The sequence below is a fragment of the Trichosurus vulpecula genome, chromosome 4, assembly GCF_011100635.1.
Source record: "Trichosurus vulpecula isolate mTriVul1 chromosome 4, mTriVul1.pri, whole genome shotgun sequence".
Classification (NCBI taxonomy): domain Eukaryota; kingdom Metazoa; phylum Chordata; class Mammalia; order Diprotodontia; family Phalangeridae; genus Trichosurus; species Trichosurus vulpecula.
The window spans coordinates 241,787,161-241,808,975 of NC_050576.1; the positions used below are offsets into that span (position 1 = coordinate 241,787,161).

General features: G+C 42.4%; 1 protein-coding gene across 2 annotated transcripts in view; it reads right to left on the minus strand.

Moving 5' to 3' along the window:
* The window catches only part of GOLIM4 (golgi integral membrane protein 4), a 96,738-nt gene that overhangs the window by 21,758 nt on the left and 53,165 nt on the right, over positions 1–21,815 (minus strand). The window contains exons 2-7 of one of the 2 annotated variants that reach the window (XM_036754766.1): positions 13,296–13,370; positions 11,513–11,562; positions 9,492–9,545; positions 7,995–8,145; positions 4,986–5,068; positions 2,342–2,425 (exon numbers count right to left, since the gene is read on the minus strand). In XM_036754766.1, coding sequence (XP_036610661.1) covers positions 2,342–2,425; positions 4,986–5,068; positions 7,995–8,145; positions 9,492–9,545; positions 11,513–11,562; positions 13,296–13,370 — 497 coding nt within the window. The remainder of the gene's footprint in view (positions 1–2,341; positions 2,426–4,985; positions 5,069–7,994; positions 8,146–9,491; positions 9,546–11,512; positions 11,563–13,295; positions 13,371–21,815) is intronic. The other variant, XM_036754767.1, reaches the window with a different exon arrangement.

The following is a 21,815-nucleotide window of genomic DNA, read 5'->3' on the forward strand; positions in this document are numbered from 1 at the left end:
ACTTCAATTATTCTATTCCTCTTTTCCAATGACTCCCCAAATCTACCTAACCAACCCTAGTCTCTCTCCTGAACTCTGGCCCCCATTACCAACTGACTGCTGGATGTTGCCACCTGAATACTGTGTCAGCATTTCAAACTCATGGTGTCCTAAAGAGAATTCATTACTTTCCCCTTCTGAAACACACTGTATCCTGACTCAAATTTCTGTCAAGCAATCTGCCAACCTTCCAATCACTCAGCTTTGTAAGTTTTGCCCTTCATGTCCAATCAGTTTTCAAATTCTGCCAACTGTGCCTCCATAACGCCTACTGCCTTTTCTCCTACTCCAGGCTCCCATTGCCTCGTCCTTGGACTAAAGCAATCAGCTCCTGCTAAGTCTCCCTTCCTCCAGTCTCTCATCACACCAATACCATTTCTACCCAGGGGCCAAAGCAATCTTCTAGAAGCACAGGTCTGGTCACAACACTCTCCTTTTCATGAGGTTTCTGGAGTTCTTATTTCCTTTAGGATAAAATATAAACTATACTCTTGGCATTTAAAGACCCTCACTGACAGACTCTAACCTGTCTCTAGGCTACTCATGCCTTCTCCTTTCAGAACACCATTTAACTACTCTGCATATATTTCCTATGTACATAATATGTTTTATCTCCTGTTAGAACACAAGCACCTTGAGGGCAGGGATTGGTTTTGCCTTCTGTAGCCCCAGGACTAAGCATGGTGCTGGCAGACAGTAAGTAAAAGCTAGTCCACTGACTAAGCTAACTTCACATTATTCTTGCCCAGCCCAACCCCCAGGATACTTGTTTTTCCTCATAAATAACACTCCCATCTCCTGACTATTTGCCTTGGCTCTGGGTGTCTCCCATGGCTGAAATGTTTTCCTTCCTCACCTCCGCCTCTCAAAAGCCACTCAAGGCTCAGATCGAGTTCCACAAGGACTTTTCTGATTCCCTGGTAGTTAGGGCTTTGCACCAACCTTCCTAGCCCCTCTCCCTCCCCCCAGCCCCATTATTATGTGTTCAATTTCTATGACCCCAATAGAATGCAAGCCCTTTGATGGCAGGGACTTTTTCAGTTTTGTATTTGTATACTCAGCATTTAGTACAGTGAAGGGAACACAGAAGGTGTTTATTAAATGTTGAATTGAAAGAAATAAAAGTTTTGAATGAGCTAAAGTGATAGGGTATGTAGGCAAGATTTTAATGAGGACCTTCTCTTAGAGGGATGTTCAGTGATAGAGAAAAGAGAAGACAGGAGAAGGAGTTAGTGGGCCTTAGTTTACACCAGGCCCCATCACTGGCCTGGATGAGGTACATCCTTCTCTCTCCTACTTCTTACTCTCCTTGGCAGGATTTCCTTAAATAAGGGGCCCTTTTCTTAAAGTCAACCTCATTAAAGTTTTAAATAAAATCAGTGCACACAGATAACTTCCAGAATTAGGGTGAAGGGTGAGAGATACCCTTTATGCAGCAGCATCTTCTGAGGGTTCCCTCCAGCACTTCTTCTCCCTTGTCCTATCTACTTTCTGAAAAAAGTGCAAGAAAAGCCAAAAGAAGACTCCCCCACTGCAATCATGATCTCTATATTAAAAGGCTATTCCTAACTCCTTCCCCTTTTGTGGGCCCACCCCGCCTCCCCAAGAACTATTTCCTTTTTGAGCTAAGTGGGAGCTCCAAAGATAACCCCTCCATCCAGGTATACTTCTAATTCTTGGCTATCTAGGAGTGGCAGCCCACACCTTACTGCGGTACCCTGCTCAAATCCTGCACAGCACCAGTTCGAGCTTGTCTCTCGTAGCTAAGAGGTCTCTGCAGCTCTCAGCTCTTGCTTTCGAAATCAATACATTTACTATATCAGAACAAAGAACAAGCCTTGAATCTAATAACATATCAGTATTAATGATTATAAGCCATTTCCACGATAGGAGGAAAAAACAACACTCCTCAAAAGTAGGCAATTTCCCAGGTCTCTAGAACGTAACAGATCTTAAAAGGTAAGTTAATGAAAATTCCACTTCTTGAAACACATAGGAAAGGCAAGGGCTTGGCCTGCTCCTCCTCACTACAGACTGAGTCATACCCAGAGCACTCTCAGGACAAAGGCACTGCTGCAGGGGTTAGATTCATTCATTCTGCGGGGAGAGAGGGGGAGCAGTGGAGAGAAGAGAGCTAGAAACCTTTAAAGCATGCGTAATTCTCCAGGATCGGAACAGCGTTGGGCTGGCCCAAGCTGCAACTCACTGGAGAGTCATTGCAAAAGGCTACATGCATACAGGAATTCAGAAAGGAAGCCGCCTTTGAAAAGAACCCGTCAATAGAGGCTGCCACACTCCTAACCTGCGCAGCAGCTAGCGCGCTCTTGTGGTCTTCCAAAGTCACTACTAGGTGTTCATGCTCGGTGAGTAAATTCTTATGCTGTTGCTACATAAAGAAAGAATTTTACACGTTGAGCTTTAAGATCTCCAAGCACACGTTTCTCCAGCTGACAGTCATATGACTGAACACTGTGCTCAACTCTGCAAACTGACTTTCCAGCCCCCCACCTTCCTACCCCACCCCCAAAAGTATTTCCAAGTGAAAAAAATTAAGCTCTCTAGTTCCATCTATATTGGGGAGTTTTGAACACAATCAGTGGTACTATAGAATATGAAATCAGAAACAAAACAGAAATATCTGGAGACACCAGCTAAATGTGGAATGTGAGGACCTGGGTTCAAATCTCAGACACACCATTTACCAGATGTGTGACCTCAGCTACTGGGCTACCTTATCTTATCTACAAAATAGATCAGGGCTTCTTAATCCAGGGATATGGGAGGATCTGTGATTGAATTTATGAGGGGTCAATGAACTTGGATGGGAAAAAAAAATCACATCCTTCTTCTCACCAACCTATAACTGATATTCAGCATTTCCTTCAATGATGAATAATAATTTTTAAAAAGCATGAGTCTGAGAAGAGGCCCATGGGCTTCACCAGATGGGCTCCATGACCCCTCAAAGCCCAACACCCTTGGACTAGATGGTCTCTAAAGTTTTTCGAATGCGGAATGGAGGATCTTGTGATCTTTCATGAACAAACCTGGCTTGTGCCTGGGTTGCTAAAACAATGCAATCCTAAAAACGAACCACCACATCAGGACCATGGGCAATCCTTAGAGATCTACACGTGGACATTTTCAAGGTGAAGTGCCAAAGATTCTAAGAAGAGTAACATAATGGCCTAGATTTCTTCCAACACTGACTGCTGATATTTCCCTAAGCCATATACATTAGGATTCAATTCTGATAAATTTCGCTGATGCTGAATTTTCCAGAAACACATTTTTTATATAAAGCAAGGCAAGCTTGCATGAAAGAGAACTTTTTTTTCTCTTGTAAATGGACATGTACTGAGGACAAAAAGCTTTCCCCTATCCTCAGGATCTGAAGGCAAGCTAGTCTTTCCCACCTTCTACAAGAAACCACTGCCAAGCTCCCTTCATGTCTATGCCTTCTCTCTGTTGGCAATCAATCAGCAGGTATCATGTATACAGCTTGTTTGTTCACAGTTGTTTGTATGTGTTGTCTCCTCCATGAGACTGAGCTCCTGAAGAGATGAAACTGTCTTCTGCCTATCTTTGTATCCCCAGCACTACGTGCCTGGCACATAGTAGGTGTTTAACCAATGACTGTTGCCTTGGCTGAACTTAACTTGTACAGTGCTTAGCAGAATTCTCAATAATTTTCAGGCACAAAGTAGTGTGCAAATCGGTCCTAAATCCCCTTCAAAGAAACCCAACCATTACCGGCCTATCATGAACAATGCCTGGGCGTGAAGCTTGAACAATTCTATCTTTCCTTTCTCCCACTGGAAGGACTTATTTGAATCCAAATGTCACCATATCATTTCAAGAATGTTCGCACTGGTCCTGATGTTGAATTTCCTTCTCATTGCATCCCTCTTTTGTGTAACCAGAAGCGACCATTTAGCATGAGAAGCTCCCCAGGGCTCTCAAGCAATAAGGAAGCAATGGTGAAGGCCTACAGTAGAAGCCAAAGAACCACCTGGGCCTTGGCTGCACTGACCTCACCAAAATGCAAAGCTCAGCCCCTAAGCCTTGGTCCCGGAACTCAGAGCTGAAAGGGACTCAACCACCACCACCGAGCCAAAGCCACAGCTGAAAAGGAGGTCCCATTATAACATCCTGGGCAAGTGGTCCTCCAACCTTTGCTCAAAGACTTTCAGGGAGGGACGGCCCAAGACTTCCCAAGTCAGTTCATCACACCTCGATATTCCACAGGGTAGGGGATAGGGCTGTAGTCAGAAGGACCAGGCCATTCTCAACCTGGACACTGGCCAGCCTGGGGATCCTGGGGAAATCCTTTAGCCACTCTGAGCCCAGTGTCTGCATCTGGAAAATGAAAGGCCCAGTCTTGCCAGCCACTAAGGTCCTATCCTACTCTAAATCTATGAGGGCACTAATTGGTAGGAAGAATTTTGTCTTTAAATTTTACACTTTCAAACTTAAATTTGCTTCTTTGCCACTTCTACCACTGTACCTAAGTTTGGCCTCTGGGGCTCAAGTGGAACAAGTGACATAGTGAACAAAAGCTCTGGTCCCCGGTCCAAGGACCAGGGATTAAATCCTGCTTCTGACTCCCAGGACCAATGTAAGGGCCAGGTGAGGACTTCACTCTCCCAGGCTTCTCCTTCCTCATCCTCATCTGAGGGGTTGGATCAAAGGCCTCTGAGGTCCCTCCATCTCTAACCCTAGGATGCTGCGACCCTTCTTCCCATGGTGATACTTCAAGCTGTCACATCCTCCCAGGCAGGTGAGACATCCTCGGCTCCTTCAGCCCATCATCGTGTGGCATGACCTCGTGGGCTTCTTTCTTCTGGAGGATCCTTGGGTTACTAAACAAAGGCCAGGGAGGGACCAGTGCTTGGTAATGCTAAGCACAAAAACAGCCAAGAGACTCGAGGTTTGGCTGAACTTACCTTTACATCTTGAAGCTGCGTATGCATGTCTTGGTGGGCCTTTCTTAGCTGTCTATTCTCTTCTCGCAAATTGTAAACGGTTTCTATTTTAGAAAAATAAAACAAATTATCAGTGAACAACATCATGAAATTATTCTAACATCCTCCCATAGCACAAAATCCTGACAACTTGTTTTAAGATTTGGTTTGCCTACGGAACGGTTACAGCCCAACTCATCCACAAGAACGTAGGAGCGCTGCACTCCACGTAAAGACAACATTGGCATCGATCCACCTGGTCACCCAAACCAATTTGGTTTTATGGAACAAATCCCTACAAATGAGAAACCCAATAGACAAGCATGAGGAGATGCATTTTCGTTAACAGGTACACCTGCACCAGAAGTGGTTGGCGGTCTGAAATACGTGATCTCTAGACTGAAGGAAGCAAAGTCATTTTTTTTCAGGGACAGGGCTGCCATCTCTCATTGTCATCTACATATATTCTCATTTGGTCTCAAAAAACAAGTTCCACACAAGGGGTGGCTAAGAAACATTCAAGAGAAACCAAAATAAAGGCTATGCTAAGAGCTTCTTGTTCATGTCTGGGCTGATTAGATGGCCTTCCCTATCCCTCCAGAATCTGAGATACTCTGATCCTATGCAGATTCTTTCAGTAATTCTCATGCCTTATTCTCTTTTCATTTTGGGGGCGAATAATGCAATTCAATACATATCATTCTATTCGAATTCTGACTCTCATTTAAAAAAAAAAACTTGCAATTTCACAGGTAGAGGGGACTGCAAGAAATTCTGTCCACCCATGAAGACGGGAATCTGCTCCTCAAATTACACTGGGAGAGAGTTACCTGGGAAACTGAGGAGTAAAGTGCCTTGGCCAGGGCAGAACCTGAACCCGGGCCAGCACTTTTATCTGCTATACTACCATGCTGCCTTCTCCCCTCATTAAATCAAATTCTCCACCTCTGCCTTTACAGCTAGAGGGTGGTCTTTTCCTTTGTTATCAGGGCAGCCAAGGTCAAGTTTTTTCCCCCTTATTACTGGTTCCCCAGGGAACTCTCCTCACCAACCTATATATTCCCTTGTGATGTAAAAATCTCTTTTCATGCCTTCCCTGAACATACATTTGACCAAGATGGAATTTAGAAATAGATCAAGCCCAAGCCAAGAAGAGAGGTGGAATGTAAACCTAGCCACCAGCAATCTGATGTAATAATAGGTCCGAAGCCAATTCACAGGAAATAGTCTGGTTATCGCCTGCCATAAACAAAAAAGTCCCTTGATTCAATGCAACGTGTATGTGTAGATATGTATGTGTGTATGTCTATATTTATGTGTATACACACGTGTGTATGTACACACACATACACACTATGCTATGCTCTGTACTAGGTGGTGGAGACACTTCAATAAAAACAAAAAAAAAATTAAAAGGCAGTCGATGCCCTCAAGGAAAGCAGGGGGAAGAGGGCATATGTGGAGAAGTGTAAACAAGGGAGGAGCATGTTAGATTAGACAAAGGTGACCTTGTGCTCAGGACAGTCAAGACTAAACCTCCACCTCTTACACAGGAGAGTGGCTGTGGGACCATGAGTGAGTCCCTTACCCCTCAGTGTCCTAAGGTTCACAGATGTGGAGCCTGATGGGACCCCAAACCCATCAAGTTCAGCCTCCTCAGTTTACAGATGAGGGAACTGAGACCAAATGGTCAGTTGACTTGCCTGAGGTCCTCCAGGCAGGGAGTGAGCAGCACAGGCAGGATGGGAAGCCAGGGAAGCTAGCTTCCAATGCCCAGCCCTCTCAACTGTACCAGGCTGCCCAGAAGGTGCTAAGCTGTAGAGCAGGGGCACATCTGTGGGGTCAGAGGCTTTTCACCAGGCACCCCCTACACTGATGAAACCCCAGGGCCAATCAACGAGGAGGAGGCACAACAGAAATACATGGGAGGAAATGCTAGGGCCAAAAGAAAGACAAAAAGTTCTTTAAGAAAATATGAAGAGGGACAGAACCACTTTCAGGACCATATATGTCGTGGGGAGAGGGTGTCAAAGCAGTGACTGAACTGTGCCATCACTTTTGCTCCCTATGCAAATTAAAAGCCTTGGGCTCTACTGAGTGACTTAATCAACCCGGAAGTGACAGCGTCCCAGTCTAGGCATGCTCTGTTCTGATCAGCTGCTGGATGGATTGCAGATATATTGATGATCATAGATAGAGCTGAAAAGCACCTCAGAGGCCACTGAGTTCAACCCCCTCATTTCACTGCTGAGAAGACTGACATGAAATGATGTCCCCCAGGTCACATACAGGCACCAGGGTGTGACTGACAGATCTGAATCCTAGTCCTCACTCCACAGCCAGATCTCAGATTTCCTCTTCACTTCCAACTGTTCAAAAGTAAACGTTGGAGGAGATGGGGTAGGGATGGAAGTGGGGGCAGAGGGAAACTTTCCCTTCCAAAGCCACCTCCTGTCTTCCAGCATCTCTCAAATCCCCATCTATTTGTTCTTTATCTTGTTCACTGGGTTCCAAAGCACATGTGTGTATTTTGGTGCACTGCTAAACTTTATTATAGTGTGAGGGAACAGCAGGATCCAAGCTTATAATGAAGTCAAGAAATAGCAGGAAAATTTCATGTTTTTGTAGTGAATTTAGCTCAGATTTTTATAAAATCGGTCAATAGTTTTTCAGAGAAATTTCTTATCTTGATCCTCTCCTTTTGTGCTATGGAGTCAGGGCAGCTAGGTGGGGAGGTAGATAGAGTGCCAGGCCTGGAGAAAGTAAGACCTGAGTTCTAATCCTGCTTCTGATACTAACCCTGTGACCCTCAGCAAAACACTCAGCCTGTTCCCCATCTACAAAATGGATATGAGAGTGAAAACACCTACTTCACAGGATTGTTGTGAAGCTCCAATAACATAAACAAGCAAAACGCTACGCTAGTAATTATTGTCACTGCTATTGTCACTGTCAAGAATGAAGCATTTTCCTTCCTCCACTTTCAAATACCCTTTAGCTTGGACAGCTCCTGCTCTTTCTCTTGCTGAAGCTGGAGATATCTCTGCTTGTGGTCACTAAAGGTTCGACTGAAGTCATCGCCTTGTTTTCGATGTTCCTCCTCTAGGTCACTGTGTTGCTTCTTCAGCTCCTCATGCTGACTCTGCAAAGACCAAAATGGAACCATTAAAAAAATGTGGCACATGAAAAATGGGGAAGAGGGCTCTGAGGATGTGCCCTGTACTCCCCCAGTTCCAGCTCATAGCAAGAAGGGGCAACAAACACCTCCCTGAAGCCAACCCTTGGGAGTACAGTCATATATGATGTTTGTTCTTTCTGCCCATTCCCCTACCTATCTCTGAACCAGACAAATTGGGTTGGAATTAATGGCAAGGTATTATTGACATAATTTTTGCTAAATCTCTGAGGTTTGAAGGGGGTGACTAGAAAAAGGGAAAAATCACTGAGACACATGGAGTCCCAGATAACTGTCAACAATATATAATGAAGTCTCTGTGCCCTCAGGTTCCCTCCATGTCCCATAGCACCTCCACTACCTTTCCAATCCCATTCTTAAATTCTCGTCCCCAGTCTTCTGCTTTCCTTGGCACGCCGAATCATAAATGCCAAGAATGCTTCCCTTGAGCTTCATTTCACTGGCAACACTGATACGTCCCACATGTCTATGAAAGCCTTTCGGGCCAGTTCTGCTTTTTACTGTCCCATGCTCTCAGCCGATATTAATCCCATTACATTCAGCAATCCTCCAGGAAAGAATGCTGTGACTTAATCCACCTGATATACCCTCAGGAAGCAGACAAGGTTTCAGTTACAATAAAGGGTTTTTGTACTTCTCCTCTAACCCTCATCATTCAGGTGAAGAGGAGAGACAAATCTAATAGCTGCAATTCATGGTTTGTGGGTCCCCAAGAATATCCTTTGGTGGGATAAAGGTCACTTCTACTGGGTGGATACAAACAATTTTCTCTCCTGACGTAAATGAATGAATTTTGTTAAAGGACTAAAGAAAGGGAATCTCTGAGAACAAATTGTATGCCTCTGGTAGCACAGCATATTAAATGTCTGTGTACCCTGAAGCTCACTTTAGCAGACCTATGCACTCTTTGCTAAACTGATGGTACTTTTGTCCAGAAGAAGCACACTGAAAGCCTAGTATGGGGAGAAATAAACTAAAAACAAAAAACCCTGAAATGATGCCAAGGATGGTGATAAGAAGGATAAGGGGACACGATACCTGAATTGTGAGGAAAGACAAAATAAGTTAAACACACAGAGTTTAGCTAAGCAGTGACAGAGAGGGGCCTGATGAGTGGGTGTCATTTCCAACCATGTAGTCTATGCCATAGATTCATGCCCATTGATCTTCTCCAACCTTCCCTTAATCACTCCATGGACCAGCATTGCTAATCATCTTAAGCGGCAATTAATTCATTCCTTCACTCACCAAGAGGGGCCATTTTTAAGGGCCATATTTTATCTAATACTCACTTTCAACATCTGATGTTGTACATTCAACGCACTGTATCTGCTGTTGGAATCTTGCTGTAAAATTGAAGAAGAAAAAAGTCAACGCAAAGACACCAGATCTGCCTCATGTGAAACTCAGCCTCGAGCTGTTAAGAGAATGATTGTGCTTCTAAATTGAATTCAGGACTAGAACAGAGCATCTCTTTATTTCATGCTAGCAGTAAGGCTGAAAGGGTCAGGTATGGCTGTCATATTTAAGTAATGAAAAAAGTGGAGCTGGAGTGAGTCAGTATTGGATTGGAAGTCCTCAGAATACTCGGCTTCAAATAGAGACTCGACTGCTTTCTACCCGAGCGAGTGACCTTGGCAGGCATTTTCACCTTTCTGAGCCTCATTTGTAAAATGAGGGGGTTGGAGGAGTGGATTGCTGAGGTCCTTCTGAGCTCTAAATCCAGGAACCTGTTTTATATATGGAACAGGCCCTTTGAATGTTGCCACTTCATTTCACAAATGAGCAAAGTGAGATCCAGAAGTGGAGAGATTTCCCGAGGGGTCACAGTTGGCAATTTCAATAACAGGCTGATCCAACAAGCAATTATCAAGCACCTGCTGTGTGCTAGGCATTGTGCTAGACACAGAGGAAATACAAAAAAATAAACAAACAAAAAGTTCCTGACCTCAAGGAATTGACATTCTATTGGGTTGTACTGGAAACATACTTAATAGATAGTAATGGACTTGCTTGAAGTTACATGGATAAAGCACATGGTGGGAATTGTGCTCAAAACTCAGGTTATAAGAAAAGAGAGTGGTGATACTCAAAATCATTCCATTCTGTGAGATGAGGGGTAGGGAAAGGAGAGCTGCCCATGAGCTCAGGCTAACTTATTCCTAGAACCACCAAGATGTTCACATGATCGAGGTGACAGAGCCAACTTACATCTGGCTTCCACATTCATATACCTAGAGTCTGAGGATAAAAATTTCACAGCCATGTAACTATTTACATTTACACATTTAGTTTCCCTCTTGTAATTAATACACAGATGTTTTCATATAGGGAAACAACCTGACATGTTTTAGGGCTGGCCTATCTTTAACAATGTCCAAGAAAATCTACATTTTTGTGGAAGCCAGGGAAGTAAAAAGCACAGGGAGGTTGAGCTCCAACATAGAATGATCTCACATGTGTAAAACTGAGCATCTGTGACTAGCCTGCCTAAAAATGGCACCCAAAGCACATTATCAACTGTCAGAATTTATTCCCTTTATCCTGCTTTCTTCCTTTCTCTTTAAAGCTAACTGACTCTAGCCTAGCCTTTCATATCTAAATAAATCAGGTAAATTACACATTTCATTTTCCTCTTATAATTATTGATTGCCCTGAGGTTGTTTTTTCCCCATATAAGCCAATGCAGCATAGTGCATAGATGGTTAAACTTGGGAGTCAAGAAGACCCGAGTTCAAATCTGCCTCTAAATAGTATGTGACCAAGGACATGTCTCTTAGCCTCCCAGAGTGATGAGTATCCACACCACAAGTTTCTCCACCCTGGAGAGGCATGAGCTCTTCCTAAACAGAATTACCCATCTTTAACCACAGCGAGGCAAATATCATCTCATTAGAATGTTGAAACTTGGCCAGTAAATAATAACAACTGAGAGCCTGGTAGTCTTGGAGGTGATTTTCCTGTGGCTATCATTCACCCGAACCACTAACTACTCATTATCGTCCAACTGAAGTAACAAATAAAGTTTTTGTTACTGTAAGTGTTCATTTATCGGATTTATTTTTTTAGATTCAGAGCAAGTTTTCTGGCCAAGGAAAAGTTAAATATAAGCTTCTTGAGGACACGGACCATTGATTTTGTCATTTATGCATTTTGTTTTTGTTATCCCTGGTGCCTTTCATACAGTAGGCACTGAAAAAATCTTTGTGTGATTGAACTGAAATAAAGGTTTTGGCTTTTTCTGTACAAATGGCTTAGTTCCAAACATTCTTGTTAATCATCCACACAGAGAAACACACATTCAAAAACTTACCCTTCCTTTATTTAGTGTTTCTTGTGCTTCTAATTTATAAACCAGAAAATCTAGGAAATAAAAAAAAGAGACATATATAGATAGGCAGTGAATTTGAGGGCATTTTACAATGCCAGTCTAAGTGGAAAAATGCTTATCTCATAAAACCCTAGAAAAATGTTCTAAATTTTTCTTAAAAAAAAAAATCACTTCCTCATTGCAGTTTTGTCCAACTAACTTTGTTACTAAATTGAATGGAATGATTTTTTTTTTTCTTTTCTATTGACCTCAAAATCTGAACAAGCCAAAAAAAAAAAAAAAAACCATCCCAACATTAGAAAAAGCAAATTGTCTTATGGATTAGCTTTCACTCCATTAGAGAAAATAAAGAAGGGAGGATTTATTGCCAGCCACTAGATGGCACCATAAAATCATTCAAGATTGGAAGACCACACTAGCCTAAATCATGCCATCCAAACAGTCCTTAACGGTTCTTAAATTTTATTGTCCACTAGATGGCTCCATAAAATCATTCAGAATCTGCAAACAAGAAAGCTAGTAGACTGTTTCTCCTCAAGACATTACCACACTCTTTAAACTTTATACTTAAAATGAAGTTAATAATAATACCTACCTCCCATGGTTGTTTTGAGGATAAAGTGATATTTTTTAAACACCTCGCAAACTTTAAAGCACTATACAATTGTTACTATCTTTGTTCTTATTATTCAGAAGACAACCTCAAGGCTTTAATAAGATATTCCAAATAAGGACATTTGTCATCTACCCTTCCAGGTTCACCACGTATAGGAAGGATTTTTGTGACCTTGAACTTTAGGAAGACCTTAGATAAGAAGATGGGAAGTGCAAGGTGGCTGAGATTACAAAGGAGTTGTGCTTTCTGAAAAGTTTTCGTTAAAAAAGTCAGTTATGTCAACGCACAATGCTTCTCATGTCAGAACTCTTATGTGCACTTAAACGATAATGATCAGATTCAGCAAAATCACACGTGCCAATCCAAGGGCATTCATCAGGTTGCACAAGCTTTAGGAGATGCCCTGGCAAAAGGACAAACTTATTACTTGTACTAAATGTGATGGGTCAAATATTTCATACTATCAAGAAAGGATATATAAAGAAACATACAGAATACCAAAAACACATTGAGAGAAAGTCATAGAATCATTGATTTAGAGATGGAAGGGACCTTGGAGGTCATCAAGGTCAACCCACCCTCCTTTTACAGATAAGGAAACTGAGGCCCAAGGAAGTTGAATGACTTGCCCGGGGTCACACAGCTACTAAATGTATCTGAGCACCTTTTGATCACATATCTCTCTAAATCCAGGGCTCTCTCAACATAATGCTGCCTCCCCATTTTGCTTAGTGACCATGAATGACCTTTATATGCAAAGGTCCAATGACTCATAGAGATCAAGTAAAATTATGGCCAGATCCACCAGGGTGGAAAGAGTTTGAGCACAGATGTAGTTACGAACTAGATCACCTAAGGACCCATCCAATAATACTCCTGGCTGCAACATCATCACTCCCTGTTATAATAAAACCTATCTGACAAGTAAGTGTAGCTGAAGGGACTATTGGACTAGAATCTCATGGGTTGTATATTCTAAAGCTGATTCTGTCAATTCTTGATGTAACAATGAACATAGTAGGTCCACTTTCTGACACTGACGTTGGGTCATTTCAGATACGTCACTCCAAAAGAAATGGAAAGCCAACACAGCAGACATTAGAATACTGAACAATAAAACATGAGAGCCAAATGAAAAAATGTTTTTACCTTCTTTTGCTTTCTTGTGTTCAAGTCTCTCCTTCTGTAAAGATTTTTCTAATCTTGATCTGTGTTCATATACAACTGCAAAGAAAGAAAAAAAAGGTGATTCCTGTAAGAATAGTCTGTTCTCAAACAAATTTAGTATAATTTCTAAAAAACAGGGATGGCCTGGGAGAAGGAATAGAACCTTGCATATACTATGAAAGATGTTCCTACTGTATATAGACAACCTATTAGTCTTCAGCTGGGTAAAGAACTGTTACCCAGTAAGTTTTCTACTCACTGTGCTCCCACATACTGATAACCACACTGTGGCAATCTTGCGCCAGACAGCCTTGGTTCAAATCTGAGTTCTTTTACTTCCTACCCATTTGACCTTGGTCAAGTCATGGCCTCAGCTTCCTCATCTGCAAAATGGTGGGGCTGGACTAGATCACTCCCTTAGGTACATTCCTTTCCAAGACAGGAACAGTTAAGACATGGGAAAATGTAGCCAAAACACATGTGCTCACAAGGTAGAATGCAACGTACATAAAAGCACAGTGTATATTCTGCATTTACTCTGCTTAATCAATTTTCACTGAACTTAATTAAAGAACAAGAGCTATAGGAACCCAAGGAACACTCCACTGGGGAGATACTGGAGAATTCTGAAAAGTAAATGATATGTTAGAATAATGAATAAATAGACAAAAGGGGGAAATAGCAATTTTTAGAGCCATTGTGGACGGACAGGTACACCAGTGTACTACTGTTCATTGCTGGAATTGTAAATTGGTTCAAACATTCTGGAAAAGAGTTTGAAACTATTCCAGAAAGGTCACTAGACTGTTTATACCCTTTGATCCTGCAAAACTACTGGTAGTCATAAATCCCCAAAAAGGTCAAGAAGAGAAGGAAGGGACCCTCATATATATAACATGTAGAGTGGTGTTAGTCCCTATAACAATAAAATATATAAACAAAATAGATGTCTATCAAGTGGAGAATAGTTGAAAAACTGTGATATATAGATATAATGGAATATGGCTACACTATAAGAAATGACCAATATGCTGAATCCTAAAACCTGGAAAGACTTAAATGAACTGATGTAAATAGGAATGAGAAAACACAGGAAAGAAATTTACAAGTTGATGTTACAGTAATTAAGGTGGGGCTTTTTTACTGTTTTCTCTTTTGGAGCACTTATTTAATCAAGTGCCCTTGAAGAGTTTTGCCTTTGTTTCTTTGATTAAATCAGGAGTCTTTGATGAGGCAGGAGTGTCCCTGACTCAAGGGAAAGCCTAGTTTACATGGGTTTGAGTCACATGTTTGTGACACCAGAAGCTTTTAGGCCAGGTGGGTTTGAGTGGCATGTTTTGATGCCCTTTGACCCTGAACAGTGTATATAAACTCAGAGGTTTAGATTTTTCCTTTGGGGGCTCTCACTCACTGGAAGAGTGGCGTGTGACTCTGAGCAAGCCATTGTAACTGTCCCCTGGCTTTGCTAACCCAGACGCATTGATTCTTCAGTAACTATGAATTGTGGTTTGGTCTGTTTATATTGTCTCTGCAATTTGTTTGTATTTGCTCTGAAGTTCAGGGTGCTGGCTTTTCCTAATGAGATTGCTAACCCCTTAAAGTTACTTTCCTTAGTAAAGCAGATCAAAGAACCTGTGCTGGCAGCCCTCTGTGTGCTGGCTGTTGTTGGTTTCACACAGCCTCGGTAGCTGCTAGGCAAATGGTTGTTACAGGTGACCACAACAACACTATGAAGGGAAACCACTCCGGAAGACCTCACGACCTGATCAAAGTAGACAGTAACTGACTTCAAACCATACCTCCCACCTCTTAGCAAACCAGAGATGCAGAATGAGATTTGTATTTTCAGATATGGCCACTGTGTTGACCTATCTTGATGGGCTATACATGTTTGCTACAAGCAAAGGTGTTTTTTTTTTTAAGGACATAGATTAGAGAGTAATAATAGACTTGCCATCAAAAAAAGTCTCAAAAGACATTTTTTAAGCACAGAAGACAACCATTGTTTTGGTGTCAGATTTAGGCACTGGAAAACCAGAGAGACCATGATCACTCTTAGGGAGGGTGAGGCTCCCCCAAACTTCTTATCATTTAGGTTTATAAGACACACACTTAAGTTTTGTTCTTCAAACTATGTACACAGATCCCCAGACTCTGGGGTAGTTAAATACAACTTGGGTCATAATGCTATGCCAATACTGTTCACTCACTTTGAAAAGATGCGTGTTTAACGGTACTAAATGTGGACCAAATGGCATTATCCCTGGCCCGATGCTAGGTACCTCATTTTCCTGTCACAGTGATCCATTGGAAGTAGAGCTAGAGCTAGAGCTAGAGCACGTAGGTGAACTGGGGGAGATTTCCATGATGACAACTGCCTTAAGTGGTGGGAGCAGCCTTTTAAAGACTTAGGCTATCCCTGCTAGAGAAATATATTTGCCTAGAGCTGGAAGAAACCAGTGGAAAGTTTCTGGGAGAAAGCAATCGTATTCTGGTAGCAGCCATCTCAAGGTGTGTGGCTGGCACAACAGTCAGGATAACCCATGCCTGAAGAAAAGGAAAGACTGAAAAGGGAGAGGAGAAGAGGGGGAGGGAAAAGAAGATAGAGGAGGGAATGGGAGGAGATAGGGGAAGAGGAAAGAAGAGGAAAGGAAAAGGAAAAAGAAAAGGAAGAGGAAGGGGAAGAGGAAGAGGAAGAGGAGAGGAGAGGAGATTAACTGATCCTAAAAACTACTGACTTGTAAAGTACTTGGTAAAATTCTGTTTTAGAACACCACAAAGGCAATCTGTCGATACCGTGAGAAGCCAGATGGTGCAGACAGAGCAGTGGACCTGGAGTCAGAAAGACCTGAGTTCAAACCTAACCTCAGACATTTACTAGCTGTTTGACCTTGGGGAAGTCACCTCACCTTTCCTCAACTGTAAAATGGGGACAATAATAACAGCATCTACCTCACATGGTTATTTTAAGGACCAAATGAGATAATATGTGTGAAGTACTTAGCACAGAGTACATACTTAATAACGCATTTTCCTTTCCCATCCCCCTCTGAGGAGAACACGGCATTGGGTAATACAGCCTGGCTTCAGCAAGGACACATCCTATCAGAGTAATCTAATCTTCATTGAGAGAGTAGAAGGTAATAGCTCTGAGAGGAAGAAATACCTGCAATCTACCTTGAGCAAGGCTTTTTGGATCACTCCAATCTGGCACGCTGAAAGGTACTAAATAACTGTAGAGACGTGTTTTACCCAAGTGGCTCAATATCCCTCTCCTCTCCCCTCCCCTCCCCACTCCCACCCCCCAGCTAGGTGGCACAGTGGTTAGAGGGCTGGGCTTGGACTCAGGAAGACCTCATAGCAAATCTGGCCTCATCCACTTAGTGGTCATATGACCCTTAGCATCTGCCTGACTCAGTTTCCTCAACTGTAAAATGGGGATAATAAGAGCACTTACCTCCCAGGGCTGATATTATTTAATTAAATATTTGCACAGCGTCCAGCACAGGGGTTAAAAATGCTTGTTTGCTTCCTTTTCCTTCTACCCTCCCGCCCCCCTTAAGTCTAAGCTCTCTTCTGCCTACCTCACAATATTCTGACTACACTGGATTCTTTTTCCAGTCTTCAGACACCCAGCTAGAATGACAGATGCAGGGAAAACAGGGGCGGGGGGAGGGAAGGGCACGACAAGTAGGAATATTATTTCCTCTTCCGTATTTATTGCTTCTTGATATTAAAGTCACCGAGGCTATTTCTGATGGTTTCTTCAATTTATCAATGTCTTTTTGAATCCTGAGTCTGAATTTTGAATTTTGCCTCGCTGCAAAAGGAGAACCCCATTATTCAGGTGACTTGTGCAAACAACCCATGGAATCTAGGAAAGGCTTTTGTAGCACATGACCCATGTGCTTTACTGCTAGATACTCCCAGGACGGTGAGAGGAATTGACACCCATATGGTCCTTAGCACTCATAAAGACTTCTAATACACTATTTCACTTGATGACCATATGAGGTAGGTACCCAGTTATTTGTGTACCCATTTTTCAGATTAAAAAACCGAGGCTTGGGGGCAGCTAGGTGGCACAGTGAGTAGAGCACTGGCCCTGGAGTCAGGAGGACCTGAGTTCAAATCTGGCCTCAGACACTTGACACATTTACTAGCTGTGTGACCTTGGGCAAGTCACTTAACCCCAATTGCCCTGCCTTCCCCCCAGCCAAAAAAAGGAAAACAACAACAAAAAATACCCTGAGCCTTGGAGAAGTGAAACAGTCTGACTGCAGTCACACACTAGTAAGTGTCAGAGGTGGAATTTGTAGTGTGGACACTATCAATCACCCAACACTGTCTGATATGATATCTCCAAGTCTAGGAGCAGCTGCGTGCCTTCCTATACTTCTGTACTTTACACAGTCCACAGCAGGGATAAGTCATCTGTGAGGCAGCAGCACAATTCAGCCATTCACACACACACACACACACACACACACACACACACACACACACACACGCACGCGCGCGCGCACACACACATCACTGGTGGCCTATCCCTGCGGCAGGCCACAAGAGCCACTCCTGGGCGGGGCTGTTTGCATAAATCATCTGAGAAGGAACTTCTCCAGACTCTTACAGCGACTAGGACAACTGTGAGAGAACATCAAAATTCAAAAGTGCTCAAGTAAATAGGAGCCCCTATCCACGCCAAAACCTCAGGGACATCGACGATCAAAGGCAAGAAATAGGAAACAGAGGATAACTATCTGGGCAAGAATTCCTCTTCAACAACAGGAAGGAACATTTATAAAGCACCCACTATGTGTCAGGCACTGTGCTAAGCTCTTTACAAATATCATCTCATTTAATCCTCACAACAGCCCTGGGAGGTAGGTGCTACTATTATCAACATTTTACAGATAAGGAAACCGAGGCAAACAGGGTTAAGTGACTAGCTCAGGGTCACACAGCTGCTAAGTGGTTGAGGCCACATTTGAACTTGGGTCTTCTTGACTCCAGACTCTGCACTAACCACTGTACCACCTGGTTGCCACAGTATAAGATGCCTTTTGCACAAAGAGTAGTGATATGCCAGTCTACATCCCAAATCAGAAAAATCAAAACCCCAAACAGGTTTAAACTGTCAGTTCAACACACACCTGACAAGCACCTGTGTGCCAGCTGTTCTCAATGAGTTTATGCTCTGTGGGGGTGGAGTAGGCGATAAGACCACAACAGATAAGTCAATACAACATATATAGAAAGAGGCCATTTACTTTCCTGAGTCTGAGCTTGTCTATAAAATGCGGGACTTGAATTAGCTGGCTTCTATGGTCCCTCCTCACTCTCACTCTATAATATTATAACCCTAGAAATGGAGGGATTTCTGGGCAAGCCTAGCAGCTGGGGGCAGCAGGGAAGGCCTCATGTAGGAAGCAGTCCCTGTGCTGGTGCTTGATGGCACTTAGGGTCTCCAAGAAAATACTTTCCTACTAGCAAGGAGTTTCTGGAAGTTCTCTCTCCAGGAGCCTTGAAAAACCCTACAGATTTCCAACTGTCTGCACTGGGTTAAACGCAATCCCACCTGATGCCAGGGCGATGATCCAGCCAGCCTCTCCTGATCCCTCCCAAATCCAATGATTACAGTGCAAGCACCAAGATTAACTGAGCCCTTGCTAAGTGTACTGAGAGCAAAGCTTAGGCAGCCCGCTTTGGGCTGGGTCATGGTTTCTTTTTTCTGGTTTTTAAAACTCTCGAAATGGAAATCTATTTAAAAATCACAAAAGTAAATGATTGTCCTCATTTTCCAGACAGATGATAAAGCTATTTTTTTTTCATAAAATTTGAGCAAGGGGCCGCACAACAGATCAAAAGCCAGCTGCTTTGCATCAATGTTTCCATCTGCTATTCTAGAGAATGACCATAAGAAAAAACTCAAAAATGATTTTTTTTAAAAAAAATCATTCTTGATTCTAACAGAACTGGGCTTTTCAGCTAGTGATTTTTCTCCAGAGATTTTAGTGTGTTGCTCAGAAGAAGAAAGATGGATAGTCAATCCTTGTCCTATATCTCTACTTTTCTATTTATATTTGAAAGGCAAAGGCATCTGTCAGGGTGAAGTGATGCTACAGGAACCCCTGTGCCCCAAAGCAGCCCCTAATGACTATTCTCCAATCATCAAAAAAGCTTCCCAGGAAATGAGGGCAGTCGTGATAAGGGGTTCGATCATGGGCCCTCGAGATTTGGAACGAGAACCATGCTCCAGTGCATGCTCTGCTCACATCCTTGGAAATCAGGGGCAAAGATGAAAGCCAGGATGCTCATCTCCTCTCCTGCTTACTGAAACGTAGCTGAATATTTTCCGTGCATTCAGGAGTGGAAGCAGGCTTCTGTTTTTCTAAGTACTCGGGTATTTTTTTAAATGTATCAGCTTCTTAAAGCAATATTTTTTATTTTATCTCTTTGACTCACATCATAAAATCTCAAGAGATCAATTAAATGCACTATACTTACTCAATCAGCAAAACATAGATCAGTTTTGAAAACAAAAAGCAGCCCAGCCCATCAATTCTGCCTGGGGAAGAAGAGTTCAAAGACTGCATTTAGTCTATAGCTCTCTAAACATTACACACAGAAATTTTCTTATAGGGTTTTAAAAAATTGTTAGAAAAGGGCAATGGTTCTTTCATCTACAGCAATAGCCCAGGATCAATTCCCCCGTGGGATTTGACTTCCTCTGGCTGGCATAATTTTGCCTACAAGATCATTTAAATAAAATATTTGCAGTGGAATTTGGGACTCCGCATGAAACAAACTTCTGTGCTATTTGCAAAAACAAAGAGCTTTGAAAATACATGCATTTTTTCTGCATGTGTCAAAAATATTTATCAGACTTATTATCAGTAATACTTTAGCAGATCTGTGATCTCATAGATGTAAGTATTCCCTCCACTGGTACTGATATCAGCCCCTCCATGCTTTTGCAGCCCATGTCCATATTCTTCCATAAATCTTCCTAAAGGGGCACTGTCCAGTGTTCTGGAGGCCTTCCTCTAGGACAAGGGTGGGGAACCTATAGCCTTGAGGTGACATGCGGCCTTCTAGTTCCTCAAGTGTGGCCTTTTGACTGAATCCAAATTTTACAGAACTAATCCTTTTATTAAGGGGATTTGTTCTGGGGAGTTTGGATTCAGTCAAAAGATCACACTTGAGGAACTAGAGGGCCATATGTGGCCTCGAGGCCACAGGTTCCTCACTCCTGCTTTAGGACTCGTTACCTTTTGTGGATACCAATGGATCACTGGGTCTGTTCACTCAGTACTACTTGGGTGTTACCACATGTCCAAACACCCTTTCTGATCATGGATTTCCTTGGTATCATATATTCCACTTCTTGAGTGTAGGTTGTGATGGGAAACATGATGCCAACTACTTGTGCCCACCATGGAATCAATCTGCCACTCTCTCAGTTAACCCAAACTTTGACTTCCTGGGCCTTTGGTGTTCCAAGATGTCCAATCCTACAGATTCACTAGGAGAACATACCTGTTGAAAAGATGGGTCACAAGCATTTATTACTATGTGCTAAATGCTAGAGAGACAAAGATAATATTGATACCCAAAAGGCTATCAACCAATCAATAAGCAAGCATTTATAGCTATGGATCAAGGCATAAACTCTGCTAAATACTAAAGAGACAAAGAAAGGTGAAAATCCCTGTCCTTGAGGATCTTCCGCTTTGAGGGTAAGACAAGAGAACACCCATCACAACCAATTCAAACTATTGGTTTTATACAGTCTACAAAGGATGATTCCTTCTTTACAATGCACCCCACACCTTTACCAGTGGTGACAACTGACTGATAGCCCGGGTTCTGTTTTATTACTTTATAAGGACAAAAGAAAGCATCTGATGTGGTAAAACCAAAATGCTGTCTGAAAGGGTCTCCAACAAGAAGATTCTCATGTATATTAAGATCAGATAAGAATCCTTGATAAATGAAACCACAGATATAACTCTGGTTGTTACAGTGGGAAGATAGATGGTTGCCAAAGGCTTTTCCACCACTGTGGTGGGGGGTATCTTGCATAGTAATATTTGTTCATTATTAAACATAGGATATATTTGTAATTATATATTTCCTATAATTTTGACACTGTGGTCAGGGGATATTCAGAGGAGAAACTTGCAAAAAATACTGAGGCAAGTCAGAAAGGAAGAGATTTATCTCAACAAAGGTGTTCATGTGTTCTTCTCATCTGCCTTTTTTTTTAAGGACTTAGTAGTAACCATCCGGGGTGTGTGTGTGTGTGTGTGTGTGTGTGTGTTTATCATGTTGCTAAAGCGCATGCTGGTTTTGTTGTCTTGTTTTGACAAAGGTAGAAAAAGGAATGGAAGCAGGTATTCTCTTACTAAAGACTTGGCTGCTCCCATTGTTAAATTAAGGAACCACAGATGGGTTTTTGCAATTACTTTTCCTTCCCTCTTCTACCTTCCTGCCTCAAAG